At 41.7% G+C, this 27461-nt stretch overlaps 1 protein-coding gene across 1 annotated transcript in view; it reads right to left on the reverse strand.

Annotated features, from left to right (window-relative positions):
- RNGTT (RNA guanylyltransferase and 5'-phosphatase) overlaps positions 1–27461 on the reverse strand; it is a 543333-nt gene that overhangs the window by 197815 nt on the left and 318057 nt on the right. The window contains exon 12 of the mRNA XM_073626921.1: positions 13277–13345. Coding sequence (XP_073483022.1) covers positions 13277–13345 — 69 coding nt within the window. The remainder of the gene's footprint in view (positions 1–13276; positions 13346–27461) is intronic.

Below are 27461 nucleotides of genomic sequence, written 5' to 3' on the forward strand. Positions count from 1 at the left end.
TAATTCCATGAGTTGTCTATCAATTTAAAGGAATGAAAACTGGGACAATTTGTCAGAATTATACATACGTATTAGAAAATTAAAGGAAAGCGTTTTTAGGTAAAGTTCTGTGCCCTCCTTTAAAGACTTCTATGCCATGAAATTACCTAGGGATTATGCTGTGCAAACCTGCTGAATTTGGTTTCTTATTCAGTAGACAGATTTTTCAGGAAAAACAGACTCAAGCTAAAATAAATGTTACCAACATGCCAGCTTGACTGCCTTTCACTAGTCAGAAGAAAGTGAATGCTGCAAAGACAGAAGTTTCTTTAGCTTTTTTTGCTACCCTAAATCTGATAACTTAAATCCTGCACACAAAGTGTTTATAACAGTTTAAATAGAGGTCTGGTGTACACTCTGCAAAGAATGACTGGAAATGTAGGCATGTTGAACAGTTGTAAAAAAACAAACACAACACCACACTAACTTGCGGTAATCTAGAGTAAGCATTCACTATAAAAAAAAATAAAAAGAAGAAAAAAAAATCCTCTATGGGGTTAAACAGTTCAGAGTATATATCACTCTTTTACTCAGAACAAATCACTGCATAGGTTCAAACACATGCTATGGAAAATCCAGCTGTTTATTTACAGTATATGCCAAAAACTTCCAAACCTCCAAAATTTTGGGTAAGTTTTAGATACTATTTTGAGTAAAAAGTTCACCATTTACTCCTCTTATAAGGACATTTTACCCAATTTTCCACAGAAATCACAGGCATACAAGCTTCAACTAAAAATCAAGCACACACGTTTCAACCTAAAGGGGAGTTCCACCCAAAAAATGGAACTTCCGCTGTCCAGATCCCCCCCCCCCCCCGTGTCACATTTGCCACATTTTAGGGGGAAGAGGGGAGCAGATACCTGTTTAAAACAGGTATTTGCTCCCACTTCCGGCGAAAGATAACCGCAGTATCTGTGGCGATCTACACCATGTCCGGCCCCTCCTCCTTCCCCCCGCTGTCTTCTGGGAGACACACAGGTCCCAGAAGACAGCAGGGACAGCAGAATGCACCGCGGGACTCGCACAAGAGCAGTAGGGATCCAGGCTGTGAAGCCTCAAGGCTTCACTTCCTGATTACCTTACTTAAGAAGATGACGCCTCCACCCGGAGCCGAGGGGATGGGACGGCTTTGGGTGAGGACATCGCGGGCGCCCTGCAGAAATTTGTAGCTGCTGACTTTTTTTTTTTTTTTTAAGGCGGAACTCCGCTTTAACCTTCCTCCACACTTAATGCACCATGTAATATTTGATAAAGTTGGCTGACTTTACATAGCCCAGTCCTAGTACATTATAAGAGAATGCTTGGCATTTGGTTTAAGATCAGCAATTATCTGTGGCCCTAAATACTGTATGAATATGTGGTATGAATTACTAACATTTTCCATAGTTACAGCATGCAAAAGTTAATCCTGAACCACAAAACATTCTTGAGAACACCGACACATTAAAGTACAACTATTGCCTTTGTTCACACAGGACTTTGTAATCCATGCCCCGTGCAGAGCTATGTTTTACTGGCACAGGGATGCATAGGTGTTGAGTGCATCCCTCTGCTGGCAGTTCCATTGATATCTATTGTGACACACTATTGCTGCACTGTGAGACCAGTGAAGGTGCGGATGTGGGCGCACAGCCCCAAATGCACCAAGGCCCTTCTCGGGGCACGGCTTAACACACCAAGTGTGAACAAGGCCTAAAGGCCCAAATGCCTCTAAAAAATGGGCCTACTACATCACTTCTCCAGAGCCAAACTAACATGATAAATTTCCTTTGGTTGTGCCTCAAGTAGAGACATTGCTGATTTACATAAAAAGTTTTGATACTGCACACAACTCAGTACTAAAGGGGTGACCGACAATAAAATACCAAAAACACAATAAAAGTTGCAGAGATAAAATTTCTGTTTGATAATGTATTTAGCTCAAAAAAAACCTACTTGTCACCCGCCCACCGTCAAATGACGGCTGGACAGTGCGGCTTTCATTCTGGGTGGACGTCATATGACGGCCTCTCAGAACAACTGCTCTTGCGCACCCCCGAGGGCACGCAGCGATCGCAGCTGCGCCGTGTTACTAGGACAGGGCGCGATCCCAAGCTGTGTAAAGCGCCACAGCCGCGGCTCTTTAACCATGTGACCGTGTCCAATCATGGAGATGCTGGTAATCCGCGCACCTCATCTCACACTGACAGAGTGTGAGGAGAGGAGAGCCAATCAGCGGCATCTCCTCACAAAGGACATCTAGGGAGGTAATCAGGGCACTGATCATCAGTGCCCCGATTACAATTAAGTGCCCACCAGTGCCAGCAATTCCACTGCCAGCAATCAGTGCCAACCAGTGCTCACAATTGGCACCAATCTGTGCCCGCAAATGCCAGCAATCAGTGGCCATCAGTGATGCCAGTCAGTGCTGGCTATCAATGATGCCAGTCAGTGCTGGCTATCAGTGATGCCAGTCAGTGCTGGCTATCAGTGATGCCAGTCAGTGCTGGCTATCAGTGATGCCAGTCAGTGCTGGCTATCAGTGCTGCCAGTCAGTGCTGGCTATCAGTGCTGCCCTTCAATGCCACCTATCTGTGCCCACCAGTGCCACCCATCAGTGCCGTCTATCAGTGTTCATGAGTGCCACTTATCAGTGCCCATAAGTGCAACATATTCATGTCACCTAATCAGTGCTCATAAGTAACGCCTCATCAGTGCCCATAAGTGCCACCTCATCAGTGAAGCCTATCAGTGCCGCCTCATCAGCGCCCATCAGTGAAGGAGAAAAATTACTTATTTACAAAACTTTTTTTTTCAAAATTGTTGATCTTTTTTTTTTAGGAAAAAATAAAAAACCCAGGAGTGATTAAATAGCACCAAAAGAAAGCATGACCACACAAATGTCATTCAAAGTGTAACAGCGCTGAAAACTGAAAAATGGCTTGAGCAGGAAGAGGGTGTAAGTGCCCTGTATTGAGGTGGTTAAACAGCAGGTATCTAATAATAATAGGTGTAATGAATATTTGCAGTAATAAAGATAAAGCTAAAATCACATAATTATGACCTGGGCTGTTCTCTCCGCTGGACTGTGAATACCTGTCATTCCTTTGCTCTGTAATGTGTTACATGTTTTTAGGGAAAATACATTTATCTGACAAATGACTGCAAGCATAATACTCAACTTGGACTTCGTAAATGTGCACCAATCCAATACAAATGTTTGGCAATAAGTACATTTCTAATTTAGGGGTCTGATGTGTTCCAGCACACTTTGTATAATTCTCCTGAGCTTGCAGTACTATACCCTCCTTGCTTTATAAAGAAATTGGGCTGCAAGTTATGCTGAGAGAGTAAAATATGATATGTCAATTAAAATCGTCAGAAAATAGATAAATTTAGAACGTGAATGGAATCAATTAGGTCTATTGAACAAAGAAGAAGTGAAGACGCAGGCAATAATTGGAGTTAGGGCTGTAATTAAAATCTGCTTTGAAACATGAAAAACTGTTAACAGCAGCAAAACATTGCAAAAAAATATTCTGCCCAAAAATAACAAAAACAGCTGCAGGCATTGATGGGAAAAGTTATGTTGTGTGGCAAAGCGTAAAACATATTAATTAATGAGAGCTTTTTACACAGATATGTTTTTGTAAATTGTTAATTGCAGTTTTTTTTTTTTTTTTGCTTAATCAGCATATATATTTGCCAAAGTTTTGCAGCTGTACAAATCACCAGCTACTGGGAAAGTTGATCTTAATGAGATAAAGTCTTAACCAAAGTCAAAAAAATTTGTGGGCACAAGGGGTGACAAATAGGGTTATGTCCAGTAGAAAATTGCTGAGCTTGCGGACAATGTCTTCTGTTGATTTAAAACAAGCAGCCGCAATGAATTGTGTGTGTGCGCATTTGTTTGAATATGTGGGTGATGCCATAAAACAACTATGTTGATTTTGTCAAAGCAGCATACTTTGCGAATTTATAAAGAGAAACTACAATAACACTGGTACAATTTTTAGAACTTATGTTTTTATTTATTTATTTTTCTTAATATACGAGGGGAAAAAAATTTTGATCCCCTGCTGATTTTGTACGTTTGCCCACTGACAAAGAAATGATCAGTCTACAATTTTGTATGGTATGTTTATTTTAACAGTGAGAGACAGAATAACAACAAAAAAGAAAAACGCATTTAAAAAAAGTTATAAATTGATTTGCATTTTAATTCGCGAAGTAAGTATTTGATCCCCTATCAGCAAGATTTCTGGCTCCCAGGTGTCTTCTATACAAGTAAAAAGCTCTCTTAGGCTGGGTTCACACTGCTGCGGTGGCAGACATCGCATGTGATTCGCAGCGCACTGCTGTTCACATCACATGCGATGTCTGTGCTGTGCGATATCAGCCATACAGATAGTATGGCTGATATCGCACCGCATTCGGTCCAAACTCGCACAGGACCCTTTTTTTTGTTTGGACCAAAATCGGATCGCATGGGTGTTCACACCTATGCGATCCGAAAATGTCCGAATTGTCAGTTCGCATTGCGATATGCGGGCTGAACTGGGGGTGTCATTAACATTGTATGACACTCCCCAGCAGTTCGCATATGGCAGTGTGAACTGCCGTGCGAGTTGGTGCGATGCGGGAACCCGCAGTAAATTCGCTGCGTTCCCGCACCGCAGCAGTGTGAACCCAGCCTAAAAGGGAGTGCTTCTAATCTCAGCTTGTTACCTGTATAAAAGACACCTGTTCACAGAAGCAATCAGATTCCAATCTTTCCACCATGGCCAAGACCAAAGAGCTGTCCAAGGATGTCAGGGACAAGATTGTAGACCTACACAAGGCTGGAATGGGCTTTAAGACCATTGCCAAGCAGCTTGGTAATAGGGTGACAACAGTTGGTGCGATTATTCGCAAATAGAAGAAACACAAAATAACTGTCAGTCTCCCTCGGTATGGGGCTCCATGCGGGATGTCACCTCGTGGAGTTTCAGTGATCATGGGAACGGTGAGGAATCAACCCAGAACTACACAGGAAAATCTTGCCAATGATCTCAAGGCAGCTGGGACCATAGTCATCAAGAAAACAACAACACAATACGCCGCGAAGGACTGAAATCCTGCAGCGCCCGCAAGACTCCCTGCTCAAGAAAGCACATGTACAGGCCTGTCTGAAGCTTGCTAATGAACATCTGAATGATTCAGAGGAGAACTGGGTGAAAGTGTTGTGTTTAGATGAGACCAAAATGTAGCTATTTGGCATCAACTCCACTGGCCTTGTTTGGAGGAGGAGAAATGCTGCCTATGACCCCAAGAATGCCATCCCCACCGTCAAACATGGAGGTAGAAACATTATGCTTTGGGGTGTTTTTCTGCTAAGGGGACAGGACAACTTCACCGCATCAAAGGGACGATGGATGAGGCCATGTACAGTCAAATCTTGGGTGAGAACCTCCTTCCCTCAGCCAGGTCATTGAAAATGGGCCGTGGATGGGTATTTCAGCATGACAATGACCCAAAACACATGGCCAAGGCAACAAAGGAGTGGCTCAAGAAGAAGCACATTAAGGTCCTGGAGTGGCCTAGCCAGTCTCCAGACCTTAATCCCATAGAAAATATGTGGCGGGAGCTGAAGGTTCGAGTTACCAAACGAGGATCTGAAAAGAGGAGTGGGGCAAAATCCCTCCTGAGATGTGTGCAAACCTTGTGACTAACTACAAGAAATGTCTGACCTCTGTGATTGACAACAAGGCTTTTGCCACCAAGTACTAAGTCATGTTTTGCGAAGGGGTCAATTATTTATTTCACTCATTAAAATGCAAATTTATAACTTTTTTAAAATGTGGTTTTCTGGATATTTGTTGTTATTCTGTCTTTCACTGTTAAAATAAAACTACCACTAAAATTATAGACTGATCATTTCTTTGTCAGTGGGCAAATGTGCACAATCAGCAGGGGATCAAATACTTTTTTCCCCTCACTGTAGGTTTTTTTATTATTTATACAAATTTTACGTGTTTACCCTTCTAAGAGAAACTTTGCATGACTCATAACAGTGAAGGCAGGAAGTAAGGGGGGAGGCACTGCTCTGAGTCATTTCTGTGTGTGAATCAGAGCTTGAGCAACTGAGCTCTGTATACTGATTGTTTTTAAAAATAGAAGGTATGAACAACATGTAGGCATATAAAAATTAGTCCAAAGCTTTACCTTCTGGCTAAAAAAATACAAAATCTTCATGTAAAATACTCACATACTAAAAATTCTAACATTCCATGAATGTTGGTTTTTGGTCCTAAACACAATAAGGAAGTAAAATATATAAGTACACTCTTATTTCATTTTAACGTAAAACTGTACCATAAACACTTCCCCAGTATAAATATTAGAGAAGTATAAACATTTGAGAGGATTTTACATTTGTACAAGGTATAACCTCATATACAGTATTCTGTACAGTTATTTGCCTTTGAGTCCTATTACAAGTCAAAATAAAAACACAAACAATATGCTTAGTTGCAAAATGCTTTCTTTCATCAGATTACGGTAATTCCATATTCCAACTTAGTGACAATACTGGGCTATATCCTAAAGGTGCTACATGGGTGTTTGGGACTAGAAATAAGCAAATCTATTTGTAATCTAACAATGAATAATTGGCTCAAGGAGTGGTGGTGAAATCAGCAAATGCATGGCATATGAAGTTGGAATCTATCCTATCAAAGGTTCTTCTACATCTGTTATTAGATTCTTCTATTTTTGTGAAATGAATAGAATTTGTTAATTAACCACTTAAGGACTAGCCTCATTTTGAGATTTTGGTGTTTACAAGTTTAAAACAGTTTTTCTTGCTAGAAAATTACTTAGAACCCTCAAACATTATATACTGTTTTTTTCTAACAACCTAGAGAATAAAATGGCGGTCATTGCAATACTTTTTTTCACACGGTATTTGCGCAGCGATCTTACAAGTGCACTTTTTTTGGGAAAAAATTCACTTTTTTGAATGAAAAAAAATAAGACAACAGTAAAGTTAGCCCAATTTTTTTTTTATATTGTGAAAGATAATGTTATGCCAAGTAAATTGATACCCAACATGGCACGCTTCAAAATTGCGCCCGCTCGTGGAATGGCGTCAAACTTTTACCCTTAAAAATCTCCATAACGACGTTTAAAAAAATCTACAGGTTGCATGTTTTGAGTTACAGAGGAGGTCTAGGGCTAGAATAATTGCTCTCACTCTAACGATTGCGGCAATACCTCACATGTGTGGTTTGACCACCGTTTTTATATGCAGGTGCTACTCACATATGTGTTCGCTTCTGCGCGCGAGCTCGTCGAGACGGGGTGCTTTAAAAAAAAAAATTTTTTTTTCTTATTTATTTTACTTGGTTTTATTTATTTTTTCACTGTTTTTTAAAACAAAAAAAATTTGGGTCACTTTTATCCCTATTACATGGAATGTAAACATCCCTTGTAATAGAAAAAAGCATGACAGGTCCTCTTAAATATGAGATCTGGGGTCAAAAAGTGCTTAGTTCTCATATTTGGACTGAAATGCAATAAAAAAAAAAAAAATTTGTCATTTGAAAAAATGACATTGAAAAAATGGCCCTTTAAGACGTATGGGCGGAAGTGACATTTGACGTCGCTTCCGCCCTGCTATAGTATGGAGACGAGTGGGGGCCATCTTCCCCTCACTCGTCTCCATACCCGGCCACGAAAGGTCCCGATCACTGCCGACAGCTCCGGTAAGCGGCGGAGGGCATGGGAGAGCGGCGGGTGGCACCTCTCCCGCCGACAACGGTGATCTCGCGGCAAATCCATTATCGTAAACACGACCGGCTCCTGAAGAGATGGATACCTCAGTTGTGGCAGCAGCTGCTGCCGCAACCGAGATATCCATCTTCAAAGTGCCGACGTATATGTACAGGAGCCGGTCAGCAATTTAGAAGCTTTGATTTACAATGAGAGTGACACAGGAGGAGCGGTGTATGAGAAGAGGCTGGCAGTGATGTTTTCACTGCCCCAGAAGACTGGGTGTCTCCTGGGAGTGCAGGGGGGCCTTTATAATGAAAGGGGGCTGTGTGTTGTTCAGGGGGCTGTGTACTATGCAGTGGTCTGTGTATTATGCAGGGGGTCTGTGTATTATACAGGGGGGGTGTGTATTATGCGGGGGGGGGGTGTATTATGCAGGGGGGGGGTGTATTATGCAGGGGGGGTGTGTATTATGCAGGGGGATGTGTAATATGCAGGGGGCTGTGGGAAGTTTTTTCCTGAAACTCCCCTTTAAAGTTAGGGTGCGTGTTATACGCTGATAAATACGGTAATTATTGTGACCATTTCATTTTGCCACAAGTGGGCTGGGGATATTATACCATCTGGACTGAACTTTCTCTGATCATAGCCTTGATGAGTGACCAGCTCCGCCATAAAAACCTTGCTGCAGCAAGTTCATTGTGTGCTACTGGTGCACTTTTTACCATTCGAAGAGAAGAACTTTGCCTCGTTTAGGCAACTATCTTTCAAGACTGGTGTGACTATAAAATACACAGAATCTACCAATATGCGGGTTAGGGGGCCCCTTTATGTGGCATTAGGACTGAAATTCCTTGTGTTACGGTTTCAGCGTGTTATCCTGTCTTCCACCACAATTGTGTCACAGTAGGCCTATTATCTGCTGATGGGTGTAGCTTCATACCAACTGAAGACCTAGCCTCTTACATACAAATACATTTTGGAGTTCTGTGTGGATATACAGTGGGGACGGAAAGTATTCAGACCCCCTTAAATTTTTCACTCTTTGTAATATTGCAGCCACTTGCTAAAATCATTTAAGTTCATTTTTTTTCCTCATTAATGTACACACAGCAGCCCATATTAACAGAAAAACACAGAATTGTTGACATTTTTGCAGATTTATTAAAAAGAAAAACTGAAATATCACATGGTCCTAAGTATTCAGACCCTTTGCTGTGACACTCATATATTTAACTCAGGTGCTGTCCATTTCTTCTGATCATCCTTGAGATGGTTCTACACCTTCATTTGAGTCCAGCTGTGTTTGATTATACTGATTGGACTTGATTAGGAAAGTCACACACCTGTCTATATAAGACCTTACAGCTCACAGTGCATGTCAGAGCAAATGAGAATCATGAGTCAAAGGAACTGCCTGAAGAGCTCAGAGCCATTTTTAGGTCTCTCCAGAGATGCTCAATTGGGTTTAATTTTGGCGTTGGGGTGTCCCCTCCTAAACCATACCAGATCGCAGTTTTATTCCTGAATTTGTTTTTACATTTTAGGGAAGCCCGCTGACAGCTGATGACTCATCAGTTGTTAAGGATGCGGGGGCCGGCTTCCCAGCCCACTCTTTAGAAACCAGCTATATACAGTGAATGTAAGAAAAAAAACAAATTGCAAATCACGGTAAAATCGCAGTACTTGCGTTTTGGATACAGGTCCATTGAAGTCTATTACATGCAAAACGCTGCATTTTGCGGGAAAAAAGTCCCCAACCCTTTCCAAAAATACAGAGGCACAAAAATGCATTGATTTGAACGTGTTCCATTGGAACCCATGTTAAAAAAAATTGCATTTCTTGCAAAATGCATCAAAAATGCATTAGTGTGAATAGAGCCTAACAAAAGGTAGGAATCTGCAACAAAGTTTGTTAAAATCCTTGCAATGTACAGAGATCACCCATTTATTGTCACAATATCTGCACACTGGAGGGAGTTCCCCAAATACATGCAGAGAGATTCAAGGATTTCTCCCAGGCAGCTGCCTCTTTGTCATGGCAATTGGGTCCTTTATGAACCACAGGGGTTTTAAAGGACTCCCCTACATGTAGAGAACTCAAAAACCTGTCGACCAACCTAAGGTACCAGAATGCCCACTGTCTAGACAACAGGAGATGGGAATTGAACCCTTAATACAAGTGTTTCTGAAAAAGGCTATAGTGGTTTCTTCCACTGTGGAGGAAAAAAATAAATAAAACTCAGCAGCTACAAAACCTGTAGCTGCTGACTTTTAATAAAAGGACAATTGCCTGTCCAGGGGATTCAGCGCTATCCTCACCTGGGTTAGACCTTCACTAAGTGCTTATAAGCGAATGTTAGCTTCTTATTTGTACAACTTGGTCATCACTTGCTTACTCTGCAGAAATTCTATTAAATCAGTCCATGGAATGTATTGTTCTGAAGAGTGTCATCTTGCCTCCTATTACACAGCAATGTATTTCAAACTATGGGTCGCAAGAACGCTGATAAGATATTCCAAAATATCAGAAATGAATATCTCCTATAAGTGTTGTGTGTTAATTGAGCCAGCTGTGCTCACCAAAACCAGTCAGACATGGGCTGCCTCGTCCCCCTCTGTATCTCCCTTATACTGGCTTGAAACCCCATTGACTTGCTGGTTATGTATTAAGTATATTGGAACAGTGTTTTCTGCTCACCCTTGTTGGAAGATCTAACATGGGGTAGTATTCCTCTTTGTATGCTATGGAAGTGCTCTTTGCCATTTACCAGCTTGGGGATACTTGTATGACTAAAAGACAGAAAGATGGTTGCCCTTCTTTCAGTTTTCTGTTCAAGCTGGATTTTTTTCTGTGTTGTGCATTGCCCTTCCATGTGCACCTTACTGCAAAGGCTAGTTATAAATTGTGGTGGTTGCCATCTTTTTTGTATAGCTTGCTTGCTGGATTTGGCATGGGGTGCCTTCAGCCACCATTGTGCTCTTGTTGGGCATCCAGTGTGTCCTTGTGCCTTTGAGGAGGAGTGGGCACCCTCTAGGCGAATCCCCAGTTATCACACTGGATGTACACAGCATGGGGAAACTACCTTTTATGGTACATTTTTCTCATGCTACATAACAAGGACGATTTCAAGTCTGTGCATTTAATCAACCAAGCAATGTGTGTTAAGTACAGTATAAGCTTGTTACAATTAAAATTGGTTTTACTCATTTTGGAGAGCTAGTCCATAGTGATTTTAATATATTGACCATGGTTTTTAAGATACCATATGTGCAATAAAATTTTGTATATTTGTTATGAGAGGTAACATAATTTTGTTTTCATATACAAGTGTTTTTAAGTCTGTGGAGCCCATACCCCAGGTGGCTTTGAGTGGTTGATTACATTTTTAGAGTACCGGGGGCTTCATACTACATAATATTTCAAGAAATAAATTATATACATTCTCTGCCCTAGAGATATATTGTTAGAGTGTAAAACTTTTATATTTTGGGACATACCATGTGTCAACTGTTCAAGACAAAAACCTAAAAATCTGCATTTCTATGAAGACTTGCACATAAAATACATCCAATCTCCATGTGCACACGCTGATCTCTCTGCTTTCTAAACTTTACTTTTAGTTTCTAGCTCTTCTCTTCCAAATTAACTTTCAATGCTGTTCACTATGGGAAGAGGTTGTAGTTTTCCTTATCACCACCAAATGAAAACACACACCGCAATGGATTGACACCATTAGATTCTGCATGTTCAATTGTTAGGCGAAAAAGAAATGAATAAAACATTGTTACATAGTTGGTAGGGTTGTATAAAGACATTAGTCCATTCATCTCAACCTGTGTGGGTGTGTGTTTATGTCAATACGATTTCCCTTATCCCCGTATATTGCGCTTGCGGAGATGGCCATCTAAGAATTTTTTTAACAGATTGCCAACCGCCACACACAGATATACTTCAGCAGAATGGCACAGGCAGGCAAAAGGGCATACCTGTACGTTCCTTAAAGTTTGCCACCTATCGGGCGCGCACCCACCACACGCCGCGGCCGCTTGCCTGCGGGTCATGGAAACTCTATGTTCACCGGCAGCCCGCGATTGAGGTGTGGAGAGGCAGAACGGGGAGATACCTATGTAAACAAGGCATTTCCCTGTTATGCCTTGTAACATGACAGGGATCCACTGCTCCCTGTCATTGGAAGCAGTGATTGCTGTCAGTGGTAGCCCACCTCCCTGGGACACACTTAACCCCTTGATCGCCCCCTAGTGTTTAGCCCCTTCCTTGCCAGTGTCATTTACACAGTAATCAGTGCATTTTTATAGCACTGATCGCTGTATAAATGACAATGGTCCCAAAATAGTGTTGAAAGTGTTCGATGTGTCCGCCATAATGTCGCAGTCATGATAAAAATCGCAGATCACCACCATTACTAATAAAAAAAAATTAATAATAAAAATGCCATAAATCTATCCCTTATTTTGTAGACGCAATAACTTTTGCGCAAACCAATCTATGTACGCTTATTGTGATTTTTTTTTTACCAGCAATATGTAGAATAATAAAATCGGCCTAAACTGAGATAGACATTTTTTTTTTACCGTATATACTCGAGTATAGGTCAATCCGAGTATAATTCGAGGCCCTAATTTACCACAAAAAAATGGGAAAAACTTATTGACTCGAGTATAAGACGAGGGTGAGAAATGCAGCAGTTACTGTAAGTGGAAAAAGAGGGTTAACAATGCCCATCTGCAGCTGTATACCTCCCTGTGGAGGTATTTCCCAGCAGTCATACCACGGATGAGGATGAGAGAATGTCCGTAATAGGCTGTACACTGACTGCCTATCACAGAAGAGGAGGAGGTGCGGCTTTTGAACAGTAATTGGCTGCTGAATAGTAATAGCACACGCTGGCTGCCGTCTGCCTGCATGACACGCTGATCATGTAGGCAGACAGCGGTGACTCGAGTATAAGTCGAGGGGGGCACTTTCAGCCCAAAAAAAAGGGCTGAAAATCTCGACTTATACTCGAGTATATACGGTATATATATTTTTTGGGGATATTTATTATAGCAAAAAAATATATAGCTTTTTTTCTCAAAATTTCGCTTTTCTTGTTTATAGCGCAAAAAATACCACCAAAAGAAGGCTCTATTTGTGGGAAAAAAAGGACGTCAATTTTGTTTGCGTACAGCGTCGCCCGACCGCGCAATTGTCAGCTAAAGCGACGCAGTGCCGAATCGCAAAAAATGCTCTGGTCAGGAAGGGGGTAAAATTTTCCGGGGCTGAAGTGGTTAAATTATTGACACTCTCCATTGACATTAATTGTGTAAAGGAGTTCCACATCTTTACCGCTCTAACAGCATCCTCACCTCTTTAACTATTAAGGGCATCCATTAAGAAGTGATTAAGGAATGTGAAAATCTGATAATTTTTTATGTGTAGAAAATAGATGCAGTTATTAATCTATTGCAAATAATTTGTAGCAAGTTATATTCAACTTACTCCAATAGGCTGAAAGATGAGTCCATCAACTTCATGGCTGACCTCTCTCGCAAAGCTTCCTTCAAGTAACTGCAACAGAATACAAACAAAAAAAAATTACAATTAATTAAAAACCTGAAGGATGATAATGAAATAGCATGCAAAACAACATCAATTGCATCCTTCATATAGTTTTACACAGTAATTTGGTCCTTTTTTGCACATTTTTACGTTGCTAAATGGTGCTTACTATATTCTGCTGCTAATACTACTGTATTATGTCCTGGCTGACTAGATTATGTACCTACAAATTACAATGGAATCAAGTTACTTCGGTAAATATATGCACCCTTCCATATGACTTTTTTTATTGTTGAAATACTGTAAATAAAAATATAAATTTTTGTAGTACACACTTATTTTCGTAGGTGACTTAGTGATGTAAACTCTGTATATGCGAATGGTTTCACCTCATTTGGGTGATATATTTCCAACAGTGTTGAGTAGCAGGAAACTTTCTCACTGACCAAAACTGAGAGGAAGTGAAAACAGCATACTACAAAGCTTAGCGTCAGTGAAGGGCATGCTTGAAGTGATCACTGGAGGCAACAACATGTTGTCTCTAGTTAAACTACATCCCTAGATAAAAGCATTGTCAGATTGTTAAGATAGAAAAAATGATGGGCTCTGGAATGGTTAGTCTCACTCCAGAGCTAAATTAATGATATCAGATTATAGGGTTCCCTAATGAGCCCCCTTCCCTCTGTGGTCCCACAACCACCACAAGGGTGGCTATAACAATAACTACAGAGGAATTCCAGGTATTGATATTTTAGAGGTAGAAAGCGTGACCATCGCCCACCCTGCCTTTTCACCTCATCCACTTAGAGAGTGCCTTGCAATCATTCAGAAAATGTAAAAGCATTCTCTAAATAATGCTCATACCAAGCGCTGGCCTCCTGCGTTCAGAACGCAGTAAGCCAACCGCTCAGCACGGGAGCTGGATGCAGGGGGAGATCACTTGGGGGGTGTGTGGCATCGATATAGATCATTGGTCCAAGCTGGGCTAATGTAATCATTTATAAAATATCCATATTTGGAATTCATCATTACGCCCTACGGATAAAAGCCGATATCCTGTTACAAAAAGTTATTCCACATTGTATTCACATGACTATATATTCTGTCAGATTACTAATGCACAAAGTGCTGATATGTTGCAGTAATATTTTTTTCTATCAGTTATACTTATTATTAATGATTCATTATTATCAGAAATATACTGATGGGGAAAGGAAAGAGGTGTTTTTAGTTAAACTATATACCCATACTTGGAAAGGTCTAGGTCCTATAGCTAAATTTTACACACATCAAATGTGGAACTGTATTTTAATGACAATACAAGACATTAAAACAGGAGGTTAAAAAATAACCAAGCATAACTGAAAATGGCACATTTCAATTGTGCAGTAAAATAAAGCAAGGATCCTTGTCAGCAGCAATTTCACACTCTCTGAATGACTGTGATTTCCACAGTGCCAATGTTCCTCACTGCAGGGCACAAAGCTCAAGCCTCCTGCTCAGTACTGAGAAGAGGTATTCAGCAGTCTCCCAAGAAGAAAGAAAGCAGAGAAATTAGAATTACTATTATTACTATTCATACAATTCCAATTAATGTCACTTGATGTCGTCTCCATTCACATCATTTAAAGAAGTTTGTTTATTTAAAATCCTAAAGAACTCTGCTGGGCATTATTTGTACGCAGACATACCGCATGGAAAAACGGCAATACAATTTCATCAAACCCATATATGAAATAACCATTTACTGTTTATTCTACCCATTTGCCCATAACAGTTATAAGTGGTTGTAAGAGTCAACAGGATATCCAGCAATTATTTACTCCCCCCAAAATGAAAGCAGCTGGGTTAACTAACAGAAAGGCTGTGGTTTTTATACAAAGCTCTTATGTTATCCTGATCTGGTGAGTGTTGAAACAAAGGAGAGAAGCGCAGAGTGTCTTCACACAGATCACTGATTACTATATCTGCAGCACTGAGCACTTTAAAGCACAACGGGCTTTATATGTTTATGCACTTTATTGTGGTTGGATAGAATTGGTAGCGATTTGTTTACAGGCATGGAGCACTTTACACATATGTATTTATATATGCGTTTGATATATGAATTGACACACGGACACAGAGTAATTTTATTTGTTCACAAATACTAACACAGGAAAGGTCATGAAATAATAAAGCACCTTATTGGGTAATTAGCAACATATTGAGTAGTGCCGCATACACTTGATTTATGTTTAGATTATCCCTATAAATAGGGGTGATCATTGTGCAGGCAGCTACACCAAGCATTTAATCCACAGTGTGGAGTCTATATCACATTAAGTAGCTTATCAAAATATGTATGTCATCATTCTGAGCAGTAAAAACAAAAGATTTAGAAAAAAAGATATTGTATACGATACTAACAATCGTGTCACAAAATTAACAAAACAAGTCAATTTACCATACAATAGGGAAAAAGAAAAGTCCCATAATAATCTCATTGCAAAAAGCAATGTGCAAAGATGAAACGGAATTCATTGCATGTTATCCACGACACTTGCGTGCGCCTCCACCTCATTTCACACAAGAGGCTTACCGGAAAACCACGACCCTCTGGATTTGTTTTGTTATTTTTCTACACTATTGTTAGTATTGTATAAAATATCTTTTTTGCATATTGATTTATCTGCACTTTTATCTCTATGAATTGTTTTTACTACACAGGATTGTGTTATGGTGATATACATATTTTGATTAGAGCAACTTTGTTTTTTCAATTCTCTATAACCATTTAAATGTAGTGGTGTGCTAGCTGCTTTTCTTTTTGATTGCACCATAAGTGCAATTTCACTCTTTTTATTTTTCCATCACTTTTGCATGTGGAGGTACCTCCTCATTAAGTAAAGAATTTGCTTGTGAAGCAGGAGGATTTGGTCCCAGGACTTAGGGCGGAACTGAAGTCCAAGCTTGACTTAGAGTACTGAGAGAAATGAAAGGATCTCTTAGACTCAAAAAAATGACGGGTGGTTCCCAAACCAAGGTTTTGCCCTTTTCTGGGGCAAAGGGGTACTTTGCCTTCAGTGACCTCTTTGATGAAATTGTCCAGGGATTTGCCAGGTGTTCTCAATCAAAGGGCATATGAAAGAGGTTTTTCTTGCACTGAAGCTCCACAGACCAACATTTGAGTCAGAGGGCATTCCGCATATATAGAGAAAGAAGGCCCATTCTGTATATTTGGTGAATATTGACCCCTAGCTTGTCAAAACATTTGAGCAGGGCTAGAAGCAAGAGCCTCAGGGTAGAACCAGGATCCCAAGATATGTCCATGGACCAAACAGACCAGGTCTGGTAGATGGACATGGCTGCAATGACAGGTTACATTGCAGTGCCACAATAAGGCCTTGGAAGGGGCTTCATACCTTTTAGTCAAAGAGTCTTTAAACACTGGGATATCTTCCACAGGGACAGTTAACGTTTTGATAAGAAAGGAGATGTCCTGGTCCACAACAGGTTTTCAAAAACAGACAATGCACAATCCCCATCCTCCTCAGCTCAATGCTCAGAAATAGCTGCAGAAAAATCAGAGATGGACTCTGGAGGAGAGGGTGTGGCAGAACCCCCACCCCACAGTCCCCCTACTCCCGGAGATGAATGCAGGATCAGCATGCTCGTATACCATTGAGAACTAAAAGCTATCTGCGGCAGTGGAAGATGGGACTTATATATTATTCATTCACAGATCGCTGCCGCACAGCTGCACCAACTTTAAATGTAACAGCAGTTGTGGGGGAGAGGAACCCACGCTCTATGTAAAAAGGGAAAGAGGGCTACTGAAACATGTAACACCCTAAATACTGGTGTAACATGCTCAAAAGGTGAACTTGGAACTTCTCTAAATCATTTCTTGCCGCTGGCAATTTAATTTAACAAAAAGCTTTAAAGAATTCTAGGTTTATTATTACTATACAGTAAATAGTCTGTTTGAGCCAAGCTGGCCTAAAATAATTCGTTCCATGCCAGAATGATCTGAGTGCTGTGGCTGCTGTAATAGACTGTAGAAGCATTTGCTACAGTGCCTTGCAAAAGTATTCACCCCCCTTGGCTTTTTACCTATTTTGTTACATTACAGCCTTTAGTTCAATGTTTTTTCAATCTGAATTATATGGGATGGAACACAATAGTCTAAGTTGGTGAAGTAAAATTAGAAAAATATATACATAAAATTATTTTTCAGAAATAAAAAACTGATAATTGGCATGTGCGTATGTATTCACCCCCTTTGTTATGAAGCCCATAAAAAGCTTTGGTGCAACCAATTACCTTCAGAAGTCACATAATTAGTGAAATGATGTCCACCTGTGTGCAATCTAAGTGTCACATGATCTATCATTACATATACACACCTTTTTGAAAGGCCCCAGAGGCTGCAACACCTAAGCAAGAGGCACCACTAACCAAACACTGCCATGAAGACCAAGGAACTCTCCAAACAAGTAAGGGACAGTGTTGTTGAGAAGTAGAAGTCAGAGTTGGGTTATAAAAAAAATATCTAAATCTTTGATGATCCCTAGGAGCACCATCAAATCTATCATAACCAAATGGAAAGAACATGGCACAACAGCAAACCTGCCAAGAGACGGCCGCACACCAAAACTCACGGACCAGGCAAGGAGGGCATTAATCAGAGAGGCAGCACAGAGACCTAAGGTAACCGCGGAGGAGCTGCAGAGTTCCACAGCAGAGACTGGAGTATCTGTACATAGGACGACAATAAGCCGTACGCTCCATAGAGTTGGGCTTTATGGCCGAGTGGTCAAAAGAAAGCCATTACTTTCAGCAAAAAACAAAATGGAACATTTTGAGTTTGCGAAAAGGCATGTGGGAGACTCCCAAAATGTATGGAGGAAGGTGCTCTGGTCTGATGAGACAAAAATGGAACTTTTGGCCATCAAAGAAAATGCTATGTCTGGCGCAAACCCAACACATCACCCAAAGAACACCATCCCACAGTGAAACATGGTGGTGGCAGCATCATGCTGTGGGGATGTTTTTAAGCAGTTGGGACTGGGAAACTGGTCAAAGTTGAGGAAAAGATGAATGGTGCTAAATACAGGGATATTCTTGAGCAAAACCTGTACCCTGTGTAATTTGAGGCTAGGAGAGAGGTTCACCTTCCAGCAGGACAATGACCCCAAACACACTGCTAAAGCAACACTTCAGCGGTTTAAGGGGAAACATGTAAATGTGTTGGAATGGCCTAGTCAAAGCCCAGACCTCAATCCAATAGAAAATCTGTAGTCAGACTTAAAGATTGCTGTTCACAAAGGCAAACCATCCAACTTGAAGGAGCTGGAGGAGTTTTGCAAGGAGGAAATGGGCAAAAATCCTAGTAGCAAGATGTGGCAAGCTCATAGAGACTTATCCAAAGCGACTTGGAGCTGTGATAGCCGCAAAAAGGTGGCTCTACAAAGTATTGACTTTAGGGGGGGTGAATAGTTATGCACATTGACTTTTTTCTGTTATTTTGTCATATTTGTTGTTTGCTTCACAATAAAAAGATAAAAATATCTTCTAATTTGTGGGCATGTTCTGTAAATTAATTGATGCAAATCCTCAAACAATCCATGTTAATTCCAGGTTGTGAGGCAACAAAACACAAAAATGCCAAGGGTGGCGAATACTTTTGCAAGGCACTGTATATAGCAGCATGCATGAGATACTTTGTCTCTTTTGCCGAGTATAGGCCGAGTCAGACTTAGCACATCCCCGCCACTCAGAAGAAGCCTTGTCTTTTTACCAATGAAAACACTTCTTCCTCTGATTGGCACAGGTGGTGATCGTGACATCATCCATCTGCCTCTCCACCTTGGCCAATCGGAGAAAGCCTTATATGCATTGATAAAAATACAAGGTTTTCTCCTGTATGGCAGGTATGCGTTAAGACCGACTTGATCTATGCCCAACAGCACAACGCTGTTTACTGTATAGAGATAAAGCTACTACAGTTTATTACAGCAGCCAGACTGTTCTGCCATGAAAACCATGGCCCAAACAACCTACTTACAGTAATAGTAAACCTGTAATTCTATCTTAAGTCAGTAAGGTGAGGTTCCCTCTATGTCAGCTGGACAATAATTGATTTGGAAACTCCAGGTCTAGAAGTCTAATCTTCCTTTGTAGAGTTCTCAACATATGAGAAGGCACTGGCAATGCTCTAAAAACATTAAGGCTGGGCTCACACTTATGCAAATTGGATGAGGATTTACCGCATCCAATTCACATAGCAGGAGATTGTGACCGGCTCTCTGTGGAGCTAATTCATACACATCTCTGCAGCAGCTCCGGTGTGAATTGCACAGGAGCCCTGTGCATCTTTTGGTCCGTTTCGGGTCCGAATTCAGCCCAAAATTGAAATCGGAGCTGAAACAGTGAATGGAGACGCACCGGATTCCTGCTGTGAGCCGCTGCGTGTTCTACTGTGAACCCAGCCTTAAACTATGGAAATGGGGGCATTTTCACTACTGCATTTCTACCCAATCATGCCATTTGGTAATGGACCGAGAATTCGAACAAGCTTAAAAAGAAGCTCAATAGTTCTAGGAAATTAGTCTGATACAGGGAGTTGTGTGCTCCAATTTATCACATCACCCAATTCAACAGTCAGGAGTAACCCCACTGCAGGTTTACTTCATCCAAAAGTAGACCAATATTTATAGCCTTAATTAATTTACTCAATGTTGCTTTATGGGAAGAACCACCACCAATAACGTTAGGAAGCTTGGTTTGGATGTCATTTAATTCTCTCAAAAAATATTTTTTTCTAAAAAAAAAAAAAGAGCTGAATTAGAGAAAAAAAATTTACAGAAAGCTCTACCTCGGAAATTAGGTAATTTTACTGAACTTTTTTTGGTAGCATGCTTTTTCCCTTTGTCATTACAAAGGAAATGCAAGTTTCTTTAAGCTCATTTTGACAGATAATATATATAAGTGAGTCCCCTGTAGTTCTAGCCCCAAAACAGAATAACTTGACAAGTACAGTACTGTCAGTTAATACTTCAGTGCAACAGGTATGAAAGGATTACAGAAAGAGCTTCTTGGCTTTGCCTTTTGCTAGATTTCATTTTCTCAGAAATGTCAGGGTTTTTTTCCTTTCATAAACATCTCTGTGCTGATATGGTATCATTCTGCTATTGATTATTCAAGTATGAAAGGAGTGTCAGAAAGCTACAAAGGCCCATTTCCTGGGAGCATGGCTAAAAAGGGAAAAATAGACATCTTTGTGTAAATCAATGGCAAGGCACATCTGAGTAAGACCACCACATGCAGAGAATAAATGATAGCAAATGCGTGGCTGACAAATTGTGATTACCTTTTATTGCAGTGTCTGTAGTTGTGATTATATACGACATCAGTTAACTCTTCAGCTCCCAGAGTCAAGCACCAATAAACACTTAAGAATTAAGTGGAAAATGTTCTAATTATAGTGTATGCTTACATTACACAAGAGCTATGTTCTAAACAAACATGATATTCTGTCCTATCATACAATAAAGTCCACCCCCAACCAGAAATGGATAAAGCCTGGCACACACAGTGAGGAGCTCACTATTCTAACTATGTGATGTTTATTATTATACCGGATTTATGTAGTGCCAACAGTTCGCGCAGCATTTAACAAAATTAAGGCAGACATTACAGTTACATAACAATTTGGTACAAGAGGAATCAGAGGGCCCTGCTCATTGGGGTTTTTGAGTTTGAGTTTTTTTGAGGAGGAGGGGGTGGTCAACTGTATCAAAGGCAGCGGAAAGGTCCAAGAGTAAGAGTACAGAATAAAGATCTGGTTTTGGCTGTTAGTAAGTCATTTGTGAGTTTTAGGAGGGCAGTTTCTGTGGAGTGCTATGGGCAAAATCCAGACTGAAGGGGATCAAGAAGGTTATTCTCAATGAGGTGGTCGCTCAGTCGGTTGTAGACTAAATGTTCAAGAGTTTGGAGGCAAAAGGGAGTAAAGAGATGGGTCTTTTGGTATGGGAGTGACTAGCGCATGTTTTAGAGGGTTGAGGAAGATGCCAGTAGAGAGAAAGAGGTTGAAGATATGAGTTAAAGAGTGTAGGAGCCAGATGCTGATCGTAGTATTTGAGAAGGAACAGAGTCCAGGGGGCAGGAGGTTAGGTGGGCATTAGAAAAAAACTTTAGTGACTTCCTCTATATTAGCTGGGTTAAAAGAGGGAAGTATTGATTGTGCAGGAGGACAGGAGTGTAAAGTGAGGGAGATATCTGTAGAGTGGAGATCGAGACGAATTGTCTCAAACTTATTTTTGAAGTGATTAGCAATCTTCTGGGCAGTGAGTAGGTTAGTGGGTGGAGGTAATGGAGGACAAAGTAGAGTGGTAAAGGTAGAAAAGAGTTGACCAGGACTGTATGAGAGGGTGTTAATGAGAGTGATAAAGTAGATCTGTTTGGCTGTGTAGAGGCAGGAATGGTATTTTTGGAGGGCAGATTTATACTGGCTGAAATCTTGCTGTGACTTAGTCTTAAGCCACAGATGCTCAAAAGCGCAGCTACATTTTTTGAGGCTTCTGGCAATGTCTATCTGCCAGGGCTGTATTGGTCGGGGCCTGATTCTGTGTGTAGTGAGGGAGGCGAAGGTATCCAGGGTGGATGACAGTGAACCGTTGTAGACAGAAGTGGCCAGGTTGGGGCAGGACAAGGATGAGATTTTGTCGTAGAGACAATCTGTAGCAAAAAAAAAAAAAGAGAAGGGTTAAGACGGCGAAGGTTTCTACAGGTAATAGTTTGGTAGTTGGAAGGCAAGGGGGAGGAAGATAAGGAGAGAGTGAAACAAATAAGGTGGTGATCAGAGAGAGGAAAAGGAATGTTGGAGAGGTTGTGTGGAGTGCATAGGAATATGAGGTCAAGGCAGTTGCCAACAGAGTGAGTAGACGCGTGTGTCCATTGTTTTAGGTCAAAAGAGGAGGTTAGGCTCAGCAGCTTAAAAGTAGAGGGCGTGTTGAAATTAATAGGGATGTTGAAGTCACCAAGAATGATTGTTGAAATTTCAGAAGAGAGAAAGCAGAGTAGCCAGGCAGAGAAGTCGTCAAGGAAGCTTGATACCGGTCCAGGAGGCCAATAGATCACAGCAATTCTCAATTAAACTGGAAAAAACAGACAAATACAGTGAGCTTCAAATGAGGAGAGGGACAGAGAGGGAGGTGGATGAAGAACCTTAAAAGTGCTTTGAGGGGATAGGAGGATTCCAACACCATCTCCTTTCCGTCCACAGGCCTGGGAGAGTGAGTCCACCATAAGAGAGGGCAGCAGGAGAAGGAAAGTCAGATTCTTGAATCCAGGTCTCAGTAATTGCAAGTAGGTTCAGGGAGTTTGTGAAAAATTGGTCATGGACAGTGGTGAGTTTGTTACAAACAGAGGGGGCATTCCAAAGGGCACAGAAGAAGGGGAGGCTGGTTCTAGGCAGAAGAGGAATAGAAATGAGATTGTGTGGATTGCGGCTGCTATCAGAGGATGGGAGGTTGGCCAAAGGTAAATGAAGGCGGAGCAGGATTTGGGGAAATATCTCTGTGACTGAACGTCCCACACTCCGCTTGAGTGCTTCCGTCAGTATACCACTTCCTCCCAGTCTGGACTCAGATATCAGATATTCCAACCACTCTCAAGCATAAAACAAGGCGAGACTTGCTTAGATGCTAACATGGACTATTTTATTTTAGAATCAAAATTACAAGACTTTATATGCCGTTGGAACCTCCTCTATATACAATACAACTGTAACCTAATTAACATGAGCTAATTATCTAACATGACCTTTTGCCCAGACTTGTGGTCACCGAGCTTCACACAGTACATTATACATTATCATAAGTACAACCACAGGACATTTTCACAATAGCAGGTTCTAATTACAATCAACAATACAAACAACAATCTCCCCCCTCCTCAGCCTAGTCATCAACAACTATAGTAGGAGTAGACTGTTCGTCTCCTAGCCAGTCCTGGAGGCTAATGTGATCAGCTCACTCAATTAACAGGTTGAGTTCTGAATCAAACAAACCAATAATAGTTTCTACATACATCCTGGGAGATATTGTAGACAAATATTACTGTCCCATTTTAAGTAGTCCAAGATATATTTTCTCACTCACCCTGTGCCAGGATAGCACAGGGTGATTTAGACATAAGAGGTGTATGGGGAGCTGAAACAAGGGCATCTCCTACTTCCCAAGGGATTCTGAGTTCCATGGGCCCTCCCGTCACAATCTCTACAAGTTAGGAGAAGCAAGAAGGGTGAGAGAGGTGATATGGGAGTGTGACTTATGTGGGGGGGACATGTCCCAGTGTCCTGCAGGTTTTATTGGTATATGGGTTCAGAATTATCAGGAGCTGAGGCGTGCAGTAATAAGGTGAAGACAGGAGTAAGGGTGATATATATAAGCTGTGGGGTGGAGAAGAGGGATGAAGAAGAGAGAGTGTAAGGTGAGAGGATGCAACTGTGAGAAGGAAAAGTAGGGAGTGCATGATACAGAGTAGCGAAATTGAGAGGAAGCCTGGATGAGAGATGAAAAATTTGATGGAGAATCAGGTCACCTGAAGTCTGTTTATTGTGTTGCAGTAGTCGGTTGTGGATGTTCGCTTTGTGCATTCGCTGAAGTTCTGAGCCGAAGTGTAATACTTATGATTAATGTATGAATACTTTATCCAAAATGATAGTTGCCAATGCAATGCCTGACTGTGCAAACCCCTGGCTGTGCATCCCATAGAGAAGACATACATTTTTACCGAGTTTGAGTGGGGGTATTGCCAATTAATTAGTCAGGATTGCATAGGAGGAGCATATGGCTAACAGAATGAACTTCTCAGACCAAAGAGACTACAAGACACAGCAAGAGAGCAGAAGAGTTACGGTCATAAAGATAAGAACAGCTCATAATTTAGGTATAGACAATAAGAAAGCAAAATAAACATCACAGTGATATGGACAAGAGGAAAAGAATTTGAAGGCAGCATAGATTACCAAAAGCACATACACAGAAATAGCAAGCAGATTCCAGTTTCATTTAAAGGTGGAAGATGTGGTTGAGCTGACACATACACAGAAATAGCAAGCAGATCCCAGTGACTCCCCACTTGAGCTATTGTGTTCTGACAGGGACTGGAGGACTGCCCAGCCCCCCCGTCAGAACACACCGGCCAGCGCTGATCACGTGCTGGTTTTCCAGCATGCCCGTTCGACAGAAACCAGCCATTTGGCCAGCTTCTGTCAGACAAGCTGATGTACACGCGGGAAGAATGATGCCGGTTTCTGTTTGTACTGGCCGATATTCGGCCTGTGTGTACCAGGCTTAAGCAGGCTCATGCAACACTGTGCTCATGTTTCCATTGTAAGCTGGAAATGGGGTCCCTATTTACACAGTGACGGTTCCCCCCACACACTTCCATTTCCTATCATATCCTCCCATACTGCTTTCCTGCACATACAGGCTCTCATATTATCCTCTTCACTCCTCTCTTGCACATGCTGTTCGTGATCATATCTTTCAAAGTCTGCTCCTGCACAAACTGCCTGTTATCATGCCTCCCATGCTCTCTCCTCCAAATAATGACCTTTGTCATACCCTCTGTACTCCTCTCCTGCACATACTGGCTTCTGTCATACCCTTCCAAGCTTCTTCTGCACTTCGTACCTTTCATCATACCCTTCCACTCTCTTCTCCTGCACATATTGCCCTTTGTCATAACCCCTGTACTTCTCCACTACACATACTGGCCCTGGTCATACATGTCGCTCACCTCTCCTGCAAATACTGGCCCATTATTATAACCTCTGTACTCCTCTCCTGCACATACTGGCTTCCGTCATAAAGGGTGGAAGGAAGGGGAGAGAGACTCTCCCCAACTAGAAACCTAATCTTCCTCCGGTGTTCCATTAGGCTGTGAGGCTAACAGGGTCTGATCCCTATAGTAAAAGTAAGGAGTCCAGATCTTCCAGTACTTGTCCTCCTGTTCTTTTAAAGTCATGGTAAGATTTTCCATCATCTGAATATCTGCTATTCTGGTACGCCAATGGGCAATTGTAGGAGGCCAAGTACTTTCACAGAGCTGGAAGTAAATGACTGAGTAAGGAGTTCTTGAATTTTTTGTTAGACAGAGGAGTGTCATTTAATAGAGAGGCTGAAGGGTTTTTATCGATCGAGACACCTGTCAGCGTCTTAATCACAGTACCTACGTAAAACCAGATACTGTTTAATTTCGGGCACTCCCAAAATATGTGCCAGAGGGTTCCCACTGATTCTCCACTGCACCAACATGTCTCTGACACCTAAGGGTAGATCCTATGTAGCTTGGCAGGGGTTCTGTACCACCGTGTGAGTAGCTTATAACCTCCCTTCTGATATCTGCTTGCCAGAGAGGCTTTATGTGCAAAAAGTATAATTTTGTCTTTCTGCGGTTGAGAGAAGGTTACCTGCAGGTCATTTTCCCATTGTCGTAAAAAGGTCAACCTGGTTTGTCAGCAGAATATAAAAATGCGAGAGGAAATAAGGGAGTTGAGACCCATCCCAACCCACCCCCAAATCAGTTTGAGCGGAGTTAGTTGCCATAGGTTTTGATGTTACTCGGGCAATGAACGTAGGTACGCATTCAACTGTGCCCTGCGTAAGTCTAGCTTCATTTGGAAGCCGGCTTCTAGTTCTTGGCTGGACATAAGTTTATTAGCTGTCGCAAAATTTAAACGTCTGAATACGTGCTGCCGTCGCAGTGTCACAAATTTAGAGTCTGTCAGGCCTGGCAAGAACTCATAGGTTCCCAACACTGGGGCTCGGGGGCTTGGGGATGGAGATAATGTAGGCATCATCAGAACAGGTATTAACTACCCGTAAAATGGCCCCTATTGTGGGATGTAGAATAATTGCCTTAGGACAATTTTGCATAGGGGACCAGGGTATACCTGCTAAAACCGAATCCACTGTCGCTTGTTCAAGGTCTAACAATTTAGGTTTGGACAATACACACCACTCAATAATTCTGGTAAGGTGAGAAGCCTCATGGTATCACACCGGGTCTGGAAACCCAATACCTCCCTGAATCTTTGGGAGGGACAGTATTGCTCTACGAAGTCTCGGTGGTCTACTCGCCCAGACAAATCCGGTGAATCACATCCGTAACCCTGGAACCTTTCTAGGGCTGGGAGCAGGGCTATCATGCCCTGCACTGCCATGTAAAGATCTTGTAGACGAGACAGGAAGGGATGGAGATAGGAGGAAAGAAATTGTCTGGTGGATAGGAAAGAAACTATTTTGCAGCCCGACAATATCAGTTTGCAAACTAGTTGGTGTAAAGCAGGGAAATCTGCAAACCAATGAAGATGACCCCATCTTGATGTGACACAGGTGAGGGCAAATCTTCATGCCGTGTAAAGTCTTTCCGCTGGCTTATTTGACTTGTGAGGTCAGTTGCGTTTTGGGAAACAAGAGAGAACCTTAAAAGGACTTGGAGCCCTTGTCCAAGGAGCCTGGAGAGTGAAAAGGCCGCTTACGTGCAGAGAAGGATGGACCCTACTTGCTCCTTGCCTTTCCTAGATTGAGGAAGAAAGGAACTCTTCCCTACCATAAGGTTTTTGATAATGTCGTTTAGAGTGGCGAAGAGACGCTCACCCTGGAGGGCAACTCTGCCAGTGCCTTCTTGTAAATCTGGTCTGCTGACCAAAGATTAAGCCAGAGGACTCGGTGCAGAACCACAGCTGAAACAGAGAGCTTTGAAAGCAATTGAGCATCCAAGAATGCATCACACACGTACTTGAGGCCCTAGACGAGTTGGTCCACCAGCTACATGCAGACCTGGGAAACCTGCTCATTACCAAGACCCTTGAATAAAAGCTTAGCCCACTCAGTGAGCGCGTTCGATACGAAAGATGTAGTCATGAACGGGCCGGAGGGTCGAACTAGTACACATAAACACAGAGCGTCCGATTCCTGTTCGAAGTATCTGTGAAAGAAGGAGAGTCCTCTAGCAGAATCATGGTTGCCCTGTTCAACCCAGAGATGGGGAGGAACCACGACAGAAAAAGAGGTCCATAAGAGTCTCCTCAAAGGGGTCACGAATTGTGAAACTGTTTTGGGAAAACAAA

Source organism: Aquarana catesbeiana, linkage group LG04 (assembly GCF_042186555.1).
Source record: "Aquarana catesbeiana isolate 2022-GZ linkage group LG04, ASM4218655v1, whole genome shotgun sequence".
Classification (NCBI taxonomy): Eukaryota; Metazoa; Chordata; class Amphibia; order Anura; family Ranidae; genus Aquarana; species Aquarana catesbeiana.